This window comes from Terrapene carolina, unplaced genomic scaffold (assembly GCF_002925995.2).
Source record: "Terrapene carolina triunguis isolate 2854851 unplaced genomic scaffold, T_m_triunguis-2.0 Scaffold95, whole genome shotgun sequence".
In the NCBI taxonomy this organism is placed as follows: Eukaryota; Metazoa; Chordata; order Testudines; family Emydidae; genus Terrapene; species Terrapene triunguis.
In genome coordinates, this window is record NW_020664446.1 from 39,712,293 (window position 1) to 39,731,064 (window position 18,772).

At 41.4% G+C, this 18,772-nt stretch overlaps 1 protein-coding gene across 3 annotated transcripts in view; it reads right to left on the reverse strand.

Annotated features, from left to right (window-relative positions):
• Positions 1-1,048: 1,048 nt before the first annotated feature.
• NUDT13 (nudix hydrolase 13) overlaps positions 1,049-18,772 on the reverse strand; it is an 18,540-nt gene continuing 816 nt past the window's right edge. The window contains exons 2-9 of one of the 3 annotated variants that reach the window (XM_024201894.2): positions 16,802-16,906; positions 10,291-10,430; positions 8,368-8,475; positions 7,824-7,930; positions 3,861-3,986; positions 3,477-3,588; positions 2,525-2,679; positions 1,049-1,462 (exon numbers count right to left, since the gene is read on the reverse strand). In XM_024201894.2, the coding sequence (XP_024057662.2) occupies positions 1,268-1,462; positions 2,525-2,679; positions 3,477-3,588; positions 3,861-3,986; positions 7,824-7,930; positions 8,368-8,475; positions 10,291-10,430; positions 16,802-16,875 (1,017 nt within the window). In that variant the 5' untranslated portion in view covers positions 16,876-16,906 and the 3' untranslated portion in view covers positions 1,049-1,267. Of the gene's footprint in view, positions 1,463-2,524; positions 2,680-3,476; positions 3,589-3,860; positions 3,987-7,823; positions 7,931-8,367; positions 8,476-10,290; positions 10,431-16,801; positions 17,074-18,772 lie in introns of those variants that run through there. The other 2 variants (XM_024201893.2, XM_024201895.2) reach the window with 2 other exon arrangements.

Below are 18,772 nucleotides of genomic sequence, written 5' to 3' on the forward strand. Positions count from 1 at the left end.
GACTGTTACAACACAACCATGTGTGACTATAGAAAATGTGTAGCTAGCAGTGTTTGGCCAGGAGCAGGATCAATTGGTGAGGATTAAAAATGCACTTCTCCCTCCAAATGTCCAAACTAATAGCCTCGAAACTGTGGGCATCTGTGCCTTTTCCCAGGAACTCAACTAAGTAAGCAGAAGGTACAGCCACCCTGAATTCTTCCAGTTTAATTACCAGCAAATAGAAATCCAGGTAACTCCATTATTAGGCTGTTATTAGTCTCTGCTTGCCCAAGGCTATGCTTCAGTGGGTCTCCCGGAGGGTGATAACCTGCTATTCCACCAGTACAAGGGGAGCAAGCATCTAGCCAAGCCCTTGAACCTTGTAACTGGGCTCTTTCTGCTCCACAGAAATGCTCTGTAGCTAAGCAATGCATGGAGTTTAGAGTGATACCCTATGGACTGAGGCAGAAATGATGTGTTCCTTGGGCGCTCAGCGATTTCTATTACCGTTTGAGTCATGGGGGCTCTTCCAGAATATCAAGCAAGTTAAAGCTTTATGCAGGTTTTTTTCCTCTGTTGTTTATCACCAAATCTTGCTCCCTGAGGATGGAAAGCTGTAGAGGCAATGTGCTCAGCACTGAGGGAGGACCTTTAGCTGCAAAGTCCAATATGAACAAACGTGGTAGCTCTTTAGTAGCAAAGGAAATCCAGGGTATTTTTGTATGAAGATGAGCATAGTGGGAGACTTGATGGGGCAGGGAAGCAATGGAAGGAGGGAACTTAATGAAATTTGTACTTTCACTATTCTCACACTTCGTCAAAAAATGCAAGAGCAGTACTAGGACCAACACTGACAGGCCCTAAATGGAATCCCACCTACTCCTCTGTCAAAAAGAGTGAGGCTCTATCGTGTGACATCAGAGATGTCTAAGGGGGTAAAATAGAGGAAAATGAGTGGAATCCTTTATTCTAAGAGAGATCTAGGAAACGTATTAGGGTTTGATCATTCTGATGTCTATGGTGCAGGCTTGTAGCTGGTCTGATGACACATCTAGTGGTTTGGGCTTTTGTTTTTTTTTATAAGATTTACTGGAACTTATGATATTGTATCTAATTGATGGTTCTTTGTGTATCAGAGTTACTGGGACTTATCCAAATATGTGTCTGTGCCCCTAGGTGTACCTGAATATAAGTTGGTTTATGAGCCATTCTGGCTGGGTCACCACTGTGAGAAATTGTCCTCACTTGTTTTTACCTGCTAAAATAAAGGTTTGATAGACTGTGCCTAAGCAGGCGAGGAAGCCTGCAGCTTAACCCACTCCTGAATCAGTTGGTGGGCTATAGCCCACTTGGGTGGCAGCCAAAGTGAAAAGCTGCCATCCTCTTGTTTCAAAGGCTTAGGCTCCCGTCCAAGTGCTTCCATTATCTCCTCCAGGCTGAACCAGCCAGCTGCTTCCAATTCCAGTTTGTTCACACTGATCTGGAAAGGATTCAAAATGTATGAAGGACTGTAAATGGCTTTCAAAGCAGCTACCTGGGACTTCATAATTCCTGTATCTACAGGACTTTCTGGCAACAAAGGCTAATGAATTCTGGGTTCCAATGTATTCTGTGAGTGTCTGTTGAAGAGATTTCTCCCCATCTGCCCTAGACTGGGAAGTGATGTGGGAAGATGGACAGGTTAGAGTTAAAGCAAGCCCCAGTTACCAGGAATTTTAAATAAGCATAGTCCCACTTATCCTGCAAGTGAGGCTGTTCAGTGGCTTATGTGAAATGAATTAGTAGTATTTGGCTAGGACCAGGTGTTCGCATCATATCTGTTCCTGGGGTGGCAGTCTCCACAAAGGGGCTAAGGCCTCAATGGAAATGGAGACTGAATTATTCAGCCATGCAGCACGCTTGGGAAAGGTGGGTGAGGGAAACTAGCGCTGCACTGCCCATACAGTTCCTGTTTAGTGGATGAACGGAAGACTTCACATCCCAGGAATTATCAGTCCAACACCTTGCACTAAAATGGAATTTGCTTTAAAAAAATTTAAAACTTGCTTCCAAAACAGCCTTTATACTTTAAATATCTATAATGAGACAATGCATTGACCACTTGTTGCCAATAAATTAAAAAATTGCCCCTAGTAGAATCTATTGTGCGCTAATATTTTGTGGGCTTTGGTTTCCTTTAGTGTAGCAATTAGTCAGTACACACTATTCCATTACCATGCTTGTATTAGTGGTGCTGGTGGATGAACAAGGAATTTTAGCAATAGGAAATCAAATCAGAGCTTGGCCTGATCTGCAGAGGGTGGACACAGAGTATAGCCATGTTTGGATCTGGATGTTGGTTCATACACATTGCAGCACAAATACACCATATTTTTGAAACAGAAAAGGAGTATTTTCAAACTTTTAAAAGGATCCCACACTCACTTCAGTAGAACTCATTGAAAGTTGCATTTAAAAGGATTTGACAATGCAGCGGTTCTGTGGATTGGGAAAGGAGAATTCACCAAGCAAGAAAGGTAATAAAATCTTGGGGGCTGCTCACCTTGGTCTGTTGTGGCTGCACCATGGCATGACAAGCTATCATTAGGGAGCTGTTGGGAAAGGGCCAGTGCTGAGACGCAGAATACCACAGAGACTCCACCTCCAATCCCACCTCTTCTGCCACCTCCCGTCGGACTGTCTCTTCCAGAGTCTCACCTGGAAACACTCAAGTTAGTCAGGGACAGCCCCCCCCATCAGGTAAGGTAATGCTGGCAGGTTTTTCCCAGGATAGGAAAGTATCCCTTGTGCCACACAAAAATGGGGGGATTTTAGGAATTTTAGGTTTGACTTCCCAAGTAGTATAAGTCGCTGTAAGGTGAGTCATTCTGAGAGCACTTTAGCATCAGGCCACAATAACAAATCCATCAACTATCTTTAGTCCCCTTCAAATTTGCTTTCTGGATACCTCTCCCAGGCACCAAAGACACTCAAACAGTAAGGTGGTGGGGGCCATATAAGTATATACTGTAGACAGAAAGAATAAGCTACTCTGATCTTCTTTCATTTTTGAAGCCACTTTCCCTCTCACTCACTAAAAGTACCACACTTTTTCTTGTAAGTTCCCCAACACACCCACTCTCCACCAGCCCAGAAAAAAGATGTAAGAAGAAGAGTCCTTGGATTTTAACTCAAAGGTCTCATGCGTGGATATGAGCACAGACAGTGCCCTGTTGCTGAATCCCATGACTTTACCCCTTTTAGAGCTTCTTTCCTTCTTCAGATAAACCCAGCAATTTCACACTTCAGCTGGATGAGCAAAGCTGCTCTAGTAACATCCATCCCCCTTTTCCAGAACATCACTTCTGGGCATGAGCTCCACTGAATGGGGGGAGCTGCAGGTCTGTGGCTGGTTCCCAGACTCAAGTCTCCCACCATGCAGCACACAATCCTGTTATCAAACACAGTCTTATGCATATGAGTGCAAAACAACACTAGGTCAGAAGCTTCCTTACCCACGTCACAGAAGCCTGCTAGAGCACTGTACATCCCCTTTGGGAATGACGCCTGTCGGGCAAGAAGGCACCGGCTCCCATCAGACACCAAAGTGATAACCACTGGGGACATCTAGACAACACACCAAACAGCAAAGCAACTAGGAATCACAGTTCAGACAAACTGATTGTTACATGAAAACTAGAGTAACATGAGAACACAGACTATTGCTATTGCTTTTTCTAGAAGATTTCAGGGGACATTGGACAAACAAAGAAAAAGTACACAACTAAATAGAAAGCTCTTGCTCTTGAGTTTCACAAATTCCCTCCTATTAAGTCCAACAATTTTGGCTAGTCACCACTGTGATCATGTGTCAGTTGTCCCACCATTCAGATGCTGACCTGTGGGTAATAAATTATTCCATTGGTATGGCAAACACGCTTGCTGCCAGCTAGGTTCTTCTGGGTAGGCTGCCCAGTTTTGCTACAGTACTGATGGGTGTCATGCCAACGAAGAAGGGCCTGAGCCTATAAACACCAAAACATAAATACAATCAGTTAACAGCTCATTCAGTGCAGTCATTCCATTCTCCCTGAGTGATACTTTGCCATCCTCTTCCTATCATGCATCCTTGTGGATCAAATCACAGTTCATCAGGTCAGGCAGCCCTGAAAGTGCACATGAAACTAAGGAGCTGCTTTGAAAAGTGTGGCTGTAGCCACACAATGTTTCAAGCTCCTCATTTTGAATTTAAATTACAATCCCTTTCAGCATGTCTAGGAGAGGAGAAGAAAAGGAAGTTGCTGTCTATTGGGATTGAATAGGAACAATAACTGGAATTGAACCATGCCTCTAAGTCAGTGTTTCCCAAACTGTGTTCCACGGAACACTGGTGTTCCACACGATGTGAATAGGTGTTCCGTGAAAGAATCATAATTTAAAAAAAAGGGTCTTTACATTTTTTTAAATTTTAAATTTGGCATATTTGAAGCATAGTTTACAACTCTTTTTGAATGACGATAATTTAACATAAAACTCTCTTTCCAGTTATTGATAGATCTCGTATTGAATATCATGGCATAAAGAGAACGTGGCACGCAAGCATGTTGACGTCTACCCCTTTTGGGCACGTTTCAGTTAGTGACATCGTACCCCTTCCGCTCGAGGCTGCGCGAACTGCAGTGGTATGCACACACCATTCTCTTTACGCCATGTTGAATATAACATATTCACTGAACACGTTCAAACCTGTGGGTCTTTACTGTGTGTGCGATAATCACAACTAAACTAGCTTCGCTCAAAACAATATAAATATTTGTGACAAACAAAATTTGACAAAAATCAGTATTTCTAAATATTGTTACTAAACCTAATCACCATGGATTTGTGGCTAAAAGAGGGAACTTTGAAACAAAAAGCAAGTTCTTCTGGTACTCCAACTGCGGCCGAAATAAACGAGCAAAATATTGTGACACTTCAAAGTGAGGATGAACAATCGCAGTCTTTTGTTGCTGAAAAATCTGTTAGTACTAGTGAGTTATCCAAGGTGAAAGAATTTCCACCGAAGTATATCAAAAAACAAGAAGAAGCAGGTGTTAAAAGACCAAAACAAAAGTATGATGAAAGTTATTTGTCTTTTGGTTTTACGTGTGTTGGAAATAAAGATGTTCCTGATGCGCTGTGCGTCGTGTGCAACAAAATACTAGCAAACAGTTCACTGGCTCCTGCTAAACTTCGTAGGCATTTGGAAACCAAGCATGCTGCATACAAAGACAAAGATATAAGTTTTTTCAAGAGGAAGCATGACTTACTTGGAAATTGTAAACTTTCGATGATTAAAATTGCTAAAACAGACAACAAAAGTGCAACAGAGGCATCTTATCGAGTAAGTTACCATATAGCGCTTGCCTGAGAAGCTCACACTATTGGAGAAACGCTTATCAAGCCTTGCGCGAAAGATATTGTAACGTGCATGTTGAGTGAGCAGTCTGGTAAAAAAATTGTGCTGTACAGTTGTCAAATAATACTGTTGCACGCCGTATTAAAGATCTTGCCGATGGCATAGAAAAAGAGCTAGTTTGCCGACTGAAAATTTGCCATGAGTCCACTGTGATGAGTCCACTGTCGTTTCAGGACTTGCTGTGCTACTAGTATTTGTCCGATATAGATTTAAGAATATTATTGAATACGAGCTGCTCTTATGTGAATCTCTGCAAAGCAACACAACTGGAGAAGCAATATTCAACTGCATCAACAATTTTATCAGAAAGCATGAAATTAGTTGGGGAAAATGTATTGATATATGTACTGACGGTGCTCGGGCAATGATCGGGAAGATGAAGGGAGCTGTAACGCGAATCATAAGTGTGGCACCAGAAAGCACTAAGAGCCATTGTGTTCTACACAGACAAGCACTTGCAGTTAAAAAAATACCAGCATATCTGAAAATTGTGCTCGATGAAGCAGTACAAATTATCAATTTTGTCAAATCTCGACCACTTCAATCCAGGTTATTTAACATTTTGTGTGAGGAAATGGGTAGTCAGCACAAAGCGCTTCTTTTACATACGGAAGTGAGGTGGCTATCCAGAGGAAAACTGCTTGTGAGGCTTTTTGAGCTTCGTAGTGAACTACTGGTACTCTTCACTTCAGATAATTCAGGATGAAAATTTAATGACTGTCTGACAAATTCCTCGTGGCTAATGAGACTTGCGTATCTTGCAGATATTTCTGCAAAATTAAATGAAATTAATCTGTTGCTGCAAGGAAAGAATGTGACCATTTTTACTACAATGGATAAAATTTCATCGTTAAAAAAGAAACTGCAATTCAAGGGCATCTTCTGTAGAACAGAATAACTTCGACTGCTTCCCTACAGTACATGAATTTCTGACTGAAATAAATTCTACAGTCCATGAAGAAGTTTCCAGCACCATTTTACAGCACTTACGTGACTTGCAGGCCTCTTTATTAGAATATTTTCCTACAACTACTGATGATAATGCTTGGGTTCGAAATCCGTTTGTAATTACAGCCAAACCAGTCGGCTTTACTGCGCACGATTATGAAAGCCTAATTGACTTAATTTCTGACTCTGATTTGAAACAAAAGTTTAAGGATCTTCCGCTGAATAATGTTTGGAGCAACCTAATAGAAGGGTACCCTAATGTGGCTAAACGTGCAGTTCGAGTGCTCCTTCCTTTTGCTACAACTTATTTGTGTGAGACGGGATTTTCGTATTATACTGCAATAAAAACCAAATATAGGAATAGACTTGATGCTGCGCCTGACATGAGGATTCAACTTTCCAGCATTATTCCTAATATTAAGCGAATTTGTGATAGAAAAACGCAAAAACACCAATCCTATTAAATCCAAATTTGTATTTCTGTTTATAAAAATAGATTTTCCTAGTAAAAATCTAATTTGTTTGGTGTTTGTGTATATATAAAAACAGGTTTTTTTTAGTAGAACACTGTTTTTAATTTTGACTCTTGCACTTGATTTTTGTACTACTTTACACGCGCTTTCCAGTTAGAAATTGTTAGTTCAAGTTATTTTAAATTTGTATTTTTGCTTTGTTTTATAAAATAAAATATATTTGACCATAAATAACGCAGTTTTTTGTTTGAAAACCAAACGACTACAAAATAATATAACTGATCCGTAATAGGCTAAAAAGTGTTCCATAGCCAAAAAAGTTTGGGAAACACTGCTCTAAGTAATGCCTAGACCAGATCTGTTTCTTGCTGTATAGCACATGTACCACAACTCTTTCAGAAAGGGGAATGATGAGCTATTTCTATTTATGGACTAATGGACCTGATTTTAGCACACATGCCTTTTGACAAGGCTTCCAAAAATAAATTAGGATATCTGCAGAGTAATGGCTCAAAGAGGAGCAGTTTTAAAAGGTGAACAAAACAATGAGGACACCACTTTATCCTCCTTCAAACCCCTTCTTAGCATTAACTTCTGCTGGGATGCATACAGAAAACTGCCCTCTGATAGTGGTGAGGCAGGTGGCAAGTTGTGATTACTGTGACTATTGCTACTGACTGGTTTGTTACATTTACAAAGTGGGCAGAGAGCTAGTCCATGTTAAATCAGCATATTATTATTGTTATTCTGTCCTCTTTCCTTAGCCACTCACATCTCTGTTTCATCCACCTGTTACATCTTGTCTTTCAGACAGAGGCTGCCATTTACTATGTGTTTGTACAGTGCCTGGCACAATGTCTCACAAACTGGTGGGGCTCCTAGGTACTGCCACAATATATATAAAATAATAAACTAATGATTGCAAGTGGGAGATCTGGTGCAAACAATCACAATTTCTATACGTGAAATATCCTATATCATACCGAGGACAACAAGGGTGCATCTTTCCCATCTAGTTGAAAGAAAGCCTTCCGTAATTCAGTAAATGACCCCCTCAATTCAGATTCAATGACAGATTTCTCCAAGGATCCTGGAATTGAATAAATCTGTGGGAATCAGAAATTTCAGTTATTACCCCCACCCCACACCCTTCTTTGTTCCTATTAAGAGTGTACAATTTCTGAACATTCCCATAGAGCTGTTGATGACAGAATCATATTAGTATGGAAATGACATTACATCAGTCATAATACAGTCCCCAAAAGTTGTGACCTACAAACATACCAACTTTACTAAAAACAAAGAGAGAAGTAATATCATTATATAAAAATTCCCTAAAGTGGCTCCAGTGAAGTCACAGTACCTCCCATCAAGGATGAGAGAGGACTTCCTTCAGAAGCAACTTCTCACCCATCAAGGGCCTAGACAGCATCTCCATCAGTGTGCCTGGGCTTCCTTTACTTGCAGATTTAAGTGAACAAATATAGCACCCAATGGGTGAGACATAGATGGAGGCGTAATTCTAACCTAGATCCAGGGCAAAGTATGCCATGCATTCATCTGAACAGCCAATCAGCACCGAGTCCTCTATCATCTGTTCATTCTGTTTGAATTTCCCCAGCATGCTTTTCATTTCTAAACAACAGAGGAAAAGGGAGGAGAAAGCTGATAAACTTACACTAAAACAAAACAACAACAACAGCTTAATATTTAAGGCTCCTACAGACCAGGCCAATGGAACTAGGCCACATCACAGAAGGGATTTCCTATGGCTTGTGGAAAAGGTGTGAGACTGGGAAAGCACCTTGAAATAGCTGATTCACGGTGCTGTTGACAACAATCCCCTGAAGTGGGGAGAGTAGTAAACCATCACACCTTCCCATCCAAGGGTAAACCCTCAAGACAAAGCTCACATGTGGGGAAGGGAGGAAATAGGTACGTGGTGGTTCTAGAACAGAGGTGGGCAAACTACAGCCTACAGGCCACATCCGGCCGGCGGGACCCTCCTCCCCGGCCCCTGAGCTCCTGCCCCGGGAGGCTAGCCCTCGGCCCCTCCCCCACGGTTCCCCCTCTCCCACAGCCTCAGGTCACTCCACCGCCGGCGCAATACTCTGGGCGGTGGGGCTGCGAGATCCTGGGGCAGCGCAGCTGCAGAGCCTGGCCTCATCCGGTGGTACGTGCTGCCCGGTTGTGTGGCTGGCCCCAGCCGGGCAGCACGGCTGCCAGTCCTGGCACTCTAAGCAGCGCGGCTGTAGTGCCGCTAGCCACCGGTGCTCCAGGCAGCGCGGTAAGGGGGCAAGGAGCGGAGGGGTTGGATAGAGGGCAGGGGAGTTCGGGGTGGTGATCAGGGGCGGGGGTGTGGATAGGGGTTGGGGCGGTCAGAGGGCGGGGAACAGGGGTGTTGAATGGGGGCAGGGGTCTCAGGGGGGCAGTCAGGAATGAGAGGGGGGTTGGATGGGGCAGCGGGGGGCAGTCAGGGGCAGGGGTTCCGGGGGTAGTCAGGAAGAAGGGGTGGTTGGATGGGGCAGGGGTCCCGGGGGGGCAGTCAGGAATGAGAGGAGGGGTTGGATTAGGTGGCAGGGGGCAGTCAGGGGCAGGAGTTCTGGGGGCAGTCAGGGGACAAGGAATGGGGGGGTTGGATGGGGCAGGAGTCCCGGGGGGGCAGTCAGGAAGGAGAGGGGGGGGGGGAGGGGGCAGGGGGGGGGGGGGGGGGGGTGGGGGGGGAGTCGGGGGGGGGGGCCATCACGGGGTGAGAAGCAGGAGCGGTCGGATAGGGGACAGGGTGGGGCCGGGCCATGTCTGGCCTCAGGCAAAAAGTTTGCCCGCCCTGTTCTAGAATGAAAGGAGTCAGGTGGAAATAAAGAATCCAGTTTATCCACCGGCTTTTGGACCGTGATTGTGCAGAGCAAGAAGAGCATACAGTCTAGTACTCGGGGACCTACAATGTGCCTCTCCCCTACAATTATTTGTGTCTCAGAATGTATTGTATTTCCACCAAAGAAACTCTCCTGTTATACACCTTCCTTGTCAACTTTATATCTCACTTATAAACCATTAGCTTCAAAGGAAATGGCCCCACATATTTAAACCTGATTAAAAATATTGTCTCTAAATAAATATTAGTAAATGGATTAGACCTGTGTAGATACTATTTATACTTACAAAGAATTAGTTCATGTCCATTGGCCAAGGCTTTAGATGGTAATCCTAAACACAGTTATTTGATGTTAATAAATAATACCCTGAACATAAAGTGGAGAACACTCTCCCATATGACTTAATAAATTTCCTGATTCTTCATCATGATCAGTCTGAGATAAAGATACAAAGCTCTAAGATCTTTACAACATACATAGTATCAACTAAAATCTGGTTAGTGGAAGAAACTTGGGTGTACATCATTTTGGCTGGTTAATCTACAAAGATGTTTACTATTGACCATCAGCTTACCTGCTACACTTATCTGTGGTGCCAAGTACTTGCTCCCAACTTTCTTAAGGAATGGAGAGAGATTGTGAAAGAGGTAGAATGTTCCTGAGTTCTGGGCTTGCCTACAGATGCCATCATCTTCCTTTAGCTCAAACAAGTATCTGCAGTTGTGAAAGAATCAGGAAGATCACTGCAAGACCAAGCCTAGATCAGGAATGGTACACTCATTATGAACAGAGAAATGAAACAGAATGCATGGTATAGTATCTTTCATATTCAGGGGCGGCCGTAGACTAGCTGCCAGCAACTGGCACCCTAGGCGAACCATGCAATCGGCACCTCCCACCCCCAAGCCCCAACGGCAGATCTAGGCTGAGGTTTTTGGTAAACTGGGAAATATTTTGCCCCTTTTCTCCTTTTAAAGTTTTTTAAGCATTTTTTTTAAACAGAGGCTTAATTATTTAGTTTGTCCATCCGTCCGTCTGTCTAACCAATGTTTCTGAGATCAGATAAAATAGACACACAAAATTTTCAGAATAGATTTGTACACGACAGCTAGATGATTCATAGATTCATAGACTCTAGGACTGGAAGGGACCTCGAGAGGTCATCGAGTCCAGTCCCCTGCCCTCATGGCAGGACCAAATACTGTCTAGACCATCCCTGATAGACATTTATCTAACCTACTCTTAAGTATCTCCAGAGATGGAGATTTCACAACCTCCCTAGGCAGTTTATTCCAGTGTTTAACCACTCTGACAGTTAGGAACTTTTCCTAATGTCCAACCTAAACCTCCCTTGCTGCAGTTTAAGCCCATTGCTTCTTGTTCTATCCTTAGAGGCTAAGATGAACAAATTTTCTCCCACCTTCTTATGACACTCTTTTAGATACCTGAAAACTGCTATCATGTCTCCTCTCAGTCTTCTCTTTTCCAAACTAAACAAACCCAATTCTTTCAGCCTTCCTTCATAGGTCATGTTCTCTAGACCTTTAATCATTCTTGTTGCTCTTCTCTGGACCCTCTCCAATTTCTCCACATCTTTCTTGAAATGCGGTGCCCAGAACTGGACACAATACTCCAGTTGAGGCCTAACCAGCACAGAGTAGAGCGGAAGAATGACTTCTCGTGTCTTGCTCACAACACACCTGTTAATGCATCCCAGAATCACGTTTGCTTTTTTTGCAACAGCATCACACTGTTGACTCATATTTAGCTTGTGGTCCACTATAACCCCTAGATCCCTTTCTGCCATACTCCTTCCTAGACAGTCTCTTTCCATTCTGTATGTGTGAAACTGATTGTTCCTTCCTAAGTGGAGCACTTTGCATTTGTCTTTATTGAACTTCATCCTGTTTACCTCAGACCATTTCTCCAATTTGTCCAGATCATTTTGAATTTTGACCCTATCCTCCAAAGCAGTTGCAATCCCTCCCAGTTTGGTATCATCTGCAAACTTAATAAGCATACTTTCTATGCCAATATCTAAGTCGTTGATGAAGATATTGAACATGGGATATTTCAGTCCCATTTCAAATAAAAATGCATTAAAAATGTTTATTATAATTTTTATTATTACAAATCCAAAATCATCTATTACGCTCTCCTGCTTTAACTGCCATTACCACCACATCCAATATAGAAAGAAATAAGAAAACTCTTCAATTAACTTTAACCTGTATTTACAAAAAACTCCAAATAAAAAAAATACTCTGTGCTCTTAAAACATGACTTTTCTTGCTTTAAGTTTTGAAAATTCAGTCACTAGTTCTTTTAGATCCAGTTTTCTAGCTATTTCATGCTCTATTGACATTGTGGCAAGTCCAACAAGTCTCTCTTGCACCATTATTGAACGCAGATATGTTTTTATCAATTTTAACTTTGAGAAGCTACGTTCCCCACTAGCTACAGAAACTGGCAAAGTTAAAAGAATGCGTAGAGCTATAAAAATGTTTGGAAAACTGTCTGTGAGTTTATTTTCACAAACGTCAGTACTTCTTCAGGAGTGGAATGTTTCTTAAGTTGTCTTGACAAAGCCTGAAGCTCACTAAACAAATCTGTAGTATCAATGTCTTTTGAATTTTCATGAGTCAATGCCAACTCCAGTTTTATACAAAATTCTCTTATCTGTTTTGCTGTTTTCTTTTGCAAGCTGGAGATAACATATAGAAAGCCAAATACTGACTCTAGCTGCTGCATCTGTTGAAATCTTTCGTCAACCGAGTGAATAGCAGTATGAAGGACTGTGAAGTAGAAATTCACTTTGAACCTTTGTTTTGGGTTCTGAATGGGTGTGTCTCGTCCTTCATACGAAAACTGCTGTTTCTTTTGCCAAATGCGAACTGGCACTGGTTCAAATTCTGTCAGAAAGTCTATTTCTTCAGCAAGCTCAAGAGAATCTACCAGTGTTCTTTCAAACCCTTCATCACTTCTGAATTCCTCCAGAATATTTTTAGTTTGCTGCAGTTTTTGAATAGCAGAATGTATGTTCAAGTTCTTCTCCTGAAGCTGCTTACTAGTGAGGTTAATCTTGAAAAGGATATTATACCACAAAATGAGTGAGGTCACAAATTTTAACTTGGAAAGGCCATTTGCAAAAGCTTCCGCATCTGAACGTGCCGTATTGCCAGATGATCCAGTAAAGGTAGTATCATCAGAAATTTCAATTAGGGCATTATAAATGTTTCCAAGTTCATAGCGAAGAGGCTTCAAAGCATCAGTGCGACTCTCCCATCTTGTCTGACTAAGTGGTTTCACAGTTAGAGAATTCACATGGCGAGTCAGAATCTCCCAATGGCGTGTTGAGCCTGAGAAAAACACATAAACACATTGCACCAGGTCAAAGAAGCTGCTTGCCTCCAAACAGCATCTAGCAGCATCATTGACAACCAAATTCAGAGAATGTGCACTGCAAGGAACGAAAATGGCCCTAGGATTGATTTCCATCATTCTCCTTTGCACACCATTGTCTTTACCCTTCATATTACTCCCATTATCATAGCCTTGGCCACATAAGTTTTCAACAGATAATGACATTGTTTCAAGCTCTTGTAGAATAGTTTCAGTCATAAATGCTCCAGTCGTCTCCTTCAGTGGTACGAAACCCCAAAAATGTTCCTTTATGAGCACTTCAGCATTATCTTCATCTGCAGACTTTTCCATATCCACAAAACGAATGATCATCGTCATTTGTTCAACATGACTCACATCTGGTGTACAGTCCAGTATTATTGAAAAGTATTTTGCAGAATGGGCAGCTTCTACAATTTTCTTTTTAATGGCATTTGCTAGGATTTGAATCAGTTTATTCTGCATATTTTTTCCTAAGTAATAAACCTGTCTTTCATGATCAGTTATTTTACATTGTAGATGCTCCTTCATGACTGGATTAAATAAAGCTAGGTATTCAACAAATTTTAAAAAGTTTCCATTACCTGGAGTGTATAATTTTTCATTTCTACTGCGGCCACGGACTGCTAAGTTTTGCCCACTGAGTACTCTCACTAAAGAATCAGACGCTCTAATATTTGTTGTCAATATTCTTCTTTTTCCTTGATCACACGTACATTTTCTTCAACGATAGTTTTTCCTTTTTTTCAATTGTAATTAAAGCTCTTTCCAATTTTGAAAACATTCCAAATGTTCTGTACTTCTTTCATGTGAAGAGAGAATTGAAGATATGTTTTTCCAGTCTTTCAAACCATTTTCAGTAAGTGATGTACCAATTACCTGATTTCTAAACAACTTGCAGCAAAAGCAAAACACAGAGTCCTTCGACACTGAATATTGTACCAGTTTTGATGAATTTCTTCCCCATTAATGAGTTTCGTCTTGTAATGCTGAGCAGAGAATTTTCTTTTATTTCCATCCTTAGGGAAGGGAAATTCATGAACTTGTTCGGGTCCATGTTCCATGAGAATTTGCCGCACACTGTCATCACATCTGGGCCATGAAGCTGGGTCCCTATACTGTCACTTGTTTGTAACTTCCTCATCCTTTCTTCCTTCTACTTCATTTACTTCAATTTCTGCATGTGTCTCTGAAGGTGAATAAATTTGCTCCACTTCCATATCAGTCTGATTATGTGAGCTTCCTTCATCTAGAAGTAAGTTTCCATCATCTTGAGTTTCTAAACTGCATTTTTGTGGAGTGGGCTACCCTCATCTCGAAGTAATATACCTTCATCTTGATCAGGGGTTCTCAAACTGGGGGTCAGGACCCCTCTGGGGGTTGCAAGGTTATTACATGGGGGGTCACGAGCTGTCAGCCTCCACCCCAAACCCCGCTTTGCCTCCAGCATTTCTAATGGTGTTAAATATATTTTAAAGTGTTTTTAATTTATGGGGGGGTCACTCTCAGAGGCTTTTTATTTGAAAGGGGTCACCAGTACAAAAGTTTGAGAACCACTGATCTTGATGTTCCAAACTGCTTCCATGCAGATGTGAGCTAACCTCCTCTCCAAGTAAAATTTCTTCATCTGGATGCTGTGAACTGCTTCCATCTTTATTTGGATTAAAGAGAAGATATTTCAGGAAGGATCCCTGCTGTTTTGCTTGGTCCTTTTCCTTCTCAGCCTTTTGTTTACGATACTCAGCTCCTGAGGGTTTTTCTCTTCCTCTTTCTGCCATGGGGCATTTGAATATTGTTATGTACTGTGCTCCCAACTGCAAGCATTATAGCGTTAAGGATGGCTGACACACCACATGGTTGGTGATTTAAACCACATTGCAGCCATCCCAACATGTCTTTTCACTGCTTAAAGGTTCAATGATTAGTAACATATACTCACTTACCTATTAAAACAGTTAGTTACAGCTTTTACACGGAAACAAAATGACCTTTTTCGACATTATAACCCAACACCAGTTGTTTGGAAAGTAATCCCCTTCCTCACAGTTACCTGCTTGGGGTGTGATGTCATCACTTTCGTAGTCTATTAAGTGTTAATGCTGTTACTTTTCTTTTATGGACCTTATTTATTACATGTGAACCAGTTATAACAAAGAAAAGTTCATAATTATACAGCCCGATAATAATGCTAAGGTTTAATAACACTTAAAGATACTCACATTTTGGATTTATAATGCTGAAAGACATTATTCTTTGGCACCAAGAAACATAATTTTCTGCAGTATTCGCTCAATTCTTAACCATCTACCTGCGACGTGTGTTAAAATGACCATTTGACATGTATCAACTCGCGATATCTCCGCTCTACATGAATTTCCGGCTATGCGACCTTGATGTATATTCAAGTTAGGTGTCACTAGCATTGCAGCTCTTGCCACTGGCAGATGTGTTTCATTGTGGCTGAGTTATTGCTTATCAAAATTGCGGAGTGGGTCATCTTGACCCTATGTCGCAAATTGAAATTTTTTTTGCTAAAATATTATTTATTTTTGCAGTAAATAAAATATTTGACATAGTAATAAATTTTCAGAAATGTAGAGAAATGAATTATAATTCATATTCCCTCCGTACACGCATGGGAATTGAAATAATGACATCTTTGTTATTTTATTTGTATTTGTTTTTCATCTTTTTCTTTTATGTTAGTTTTTTTTATTTTTTTTTTCCTCGAATTTGGCGCCCTATTTAACGTGGCACCCTAGGCAACCGCCTAGTTTTCCTATATGGACGGGCCGCCCCTGTTCATATTCCAGATATTTCCAAAGCTTTGTAGAGCAAGATGCTAGTTGTTGGTGGGTAGTGACTGTATAGGTGAAGGCAGAACAATCATGCACTCACTAACACCTCACAAGCAGCCTTTAATGTCGGACATTATTTTCAAACACACTATAACCCACCCCCCCAAACATATGTCCTCTATTTTATACACACAATCATTTCTGTGAAGAAATAGAATAGATGTCTTTCTACCTCACAAAGGTGCTCGGAGCCCTGAGGATCCTACTCCTCATTTGTATTGTATTTCCCCACTTTTGAAGGCTCTAAGTGATGTTTGACTGGCTTTACAAACAAGGAAGCCTGGATATGTCTACTCTTAAGTAAGTCAACACAGCTCCTAATTTGGATGACTGGATCAATTTGGATGACTGGATCACTGAGCAATATGAGGCTCTCCCTGCCCTGCTGATTCAGGAGGCAAAGATGAAGCTCAACTCTTGAAAAAAGACACTCCATGTTGGCCTGTGTCTACACTACGGAAATGAATCGTAGTTGATGATGGATGACAGAAATTGCTTCCCTCAAACTGTTTGAAGTGGTGCTGAAAACTGTTGTTGAACTGATGATCAAGTTCAAGGAATATTTGAGAAACTTCACTGCTAGCATGCTTTCCTACAGTAGGAATTGATTCAGTTTACCTGACTTCAGCAGTTTTCAGCACTATTAGAAGGGACCTGGGCCTTTTGACACCTGTTGTGTAGACAGTGCACTGCACTGTGTTATCACTGGACTATAGGATTAGCCACAGATGCAGAATTTTAGCGAGAACACATATAGAACACTGGATACATGAGCACCAAGCTCTGGTCTTCCCACTCTGTAACACAAATAAGATAAGAACTTACCGCATTTTTCTAACATAGGTAGAGTGTAACCTGCACCACAGAGAGGGAGTTCTGTATACACCTTGATAAATCATAGCTCTCACCAGAACCTGAGAGAAGCTGCCTCTGACCAAAACAAAAGCATAGCATGCAGTGTAATGAATCTCTACGAATGGGTTTAAAAAGGGACAATGTTCCAATGTAAAAAAGAAATATATCTCTCTTCTACAGAATCCATAGGATGCTGAGGGCACACTTCCTAAAATATTGTTCAGTTTGGCCTTGGGCTTCATCCACACCCCAGGAACCTCATTATCCTAACTCAGTTTTATACAGTTTTCAAAGACAGTTCCAAAATAGTTGTGTATATATATATTTGCACAGAGAGAGAGAGAGAGAGAGTTTGTGTTGGTCAAGAAGGTCTTGCAGAAATTGCTGTAAACAAAGATTAAATTGTGCTGTCCTAATGTGTGTGTCTCTGTGATTAAGGATAATAAAGTTAATTACTTCTGCTTCCACACTATGTTGTCTGTTTTCTAAAGAAAGCTATTCCAGCTCATCAAACTGAACATCCTAATGCAGCAACCAGAAAATCTATTGGGAATGCAATAATGACAGTGAAGAATTAAAGACAAAATATCAGATGCAGAAGAGAACTCCCCAAGTTAGAAGGAAGACAGCAGTTGCAGCTGCATCAGTCTCTCTAGGTAGTTGATGATTTTGTACCAAAGAAACCTGCCACACTTTTAGCTGAGGCAATTACATAACCCACTTTGCCTTCTGGGTAGTTGTCTTCCTGACATTTTGGAGTTGAGGGCAACGTTATCTATAGTGTCTTTTCTGAAGAATTGATGAACAGTGATTCTTAATTAAGTATTAAATATTTGGCTCTTATATAGCACTTCCTAACCATAGATCTCAAAGCATTTTACAAAGGAAGTTAAGTACCACTAGCCTCATTCATAGGTGCTGGAACTAGGGATGCTGCCATACCCCCTGGCTTGTAGTAATTTCCATTGTATACAAGGTTTATAATTTGGTTCAATGGCTCTCAGCACCCCCACTATAAAAATTGTTCCAGCACCCCAGCCTCATTTTACAGATGGAGAAATTTAATCAATGGAAAAGAAGATTCTGTGGATACTCCATGCAATTCTACACTAGCCATTATGGAGAGTACTCTGTTCCTGACACTTGGTCCACAGAAATGGGAACTTATAAAAATATTGCAAAACTGTGTACATGATTATGACATGAAATTATTGAAAGAGTTTAATTGTCTCAATGATCAGATCTTAGGTGTTGGGTTAAAAATTAGGTGGCTCTAGTAGGAACCAGTCTTTGATCTTTGTTTCTCCATCCCTACTACTCCCAGATCAGTTGGGATTCATTTTTTTTCTGGTGTAATACTGGATGAACTGATTGCAGTCTGAGATTTGGGACGAGATTTGGATTGATCCTGGGAACCAGCAAGGCATTTCTGTTTTATTCCTTTTCCTGGTTTGGATGCTATGGAGCAGCACTGTCTCCTCCTGATTCCACCACCAGATGTATGTTCATCAAAGTACCAGGCAATTTTCATCCCTGGGATACCATCATTGACTTCAGTGGAGTCACAGCAAGGTTGAATTTTGGCCATCTTTTTTAAGGCCCTTCCTTCCAGCCCTTCTATAATAACTTTTGTTAAGTACTAGCAAATTTTTTAAAATGGAAAATAACTCCCCTTACTTTAACAAAATTAATTTGGAAGCATTGTGAGCTCTATACATGGTATCATTACTTGCAGGATTCTATGAAATGGAACATTTTGATAGTCCATGGGTGGGCAAACTGTTTGGCCTGAGGGCCACATTGGGGTTCCAAAACTGTATGGAGGGCCGGGTAGGGAAGGCTGTGCCTCCCCAAACAGCCTGGCCCCCACCCCCTATCCACCCCCTCCCACTTCCTATCCCGACTGCCCCCTCAGAACCCATGACCTATCCAACGCCCCCC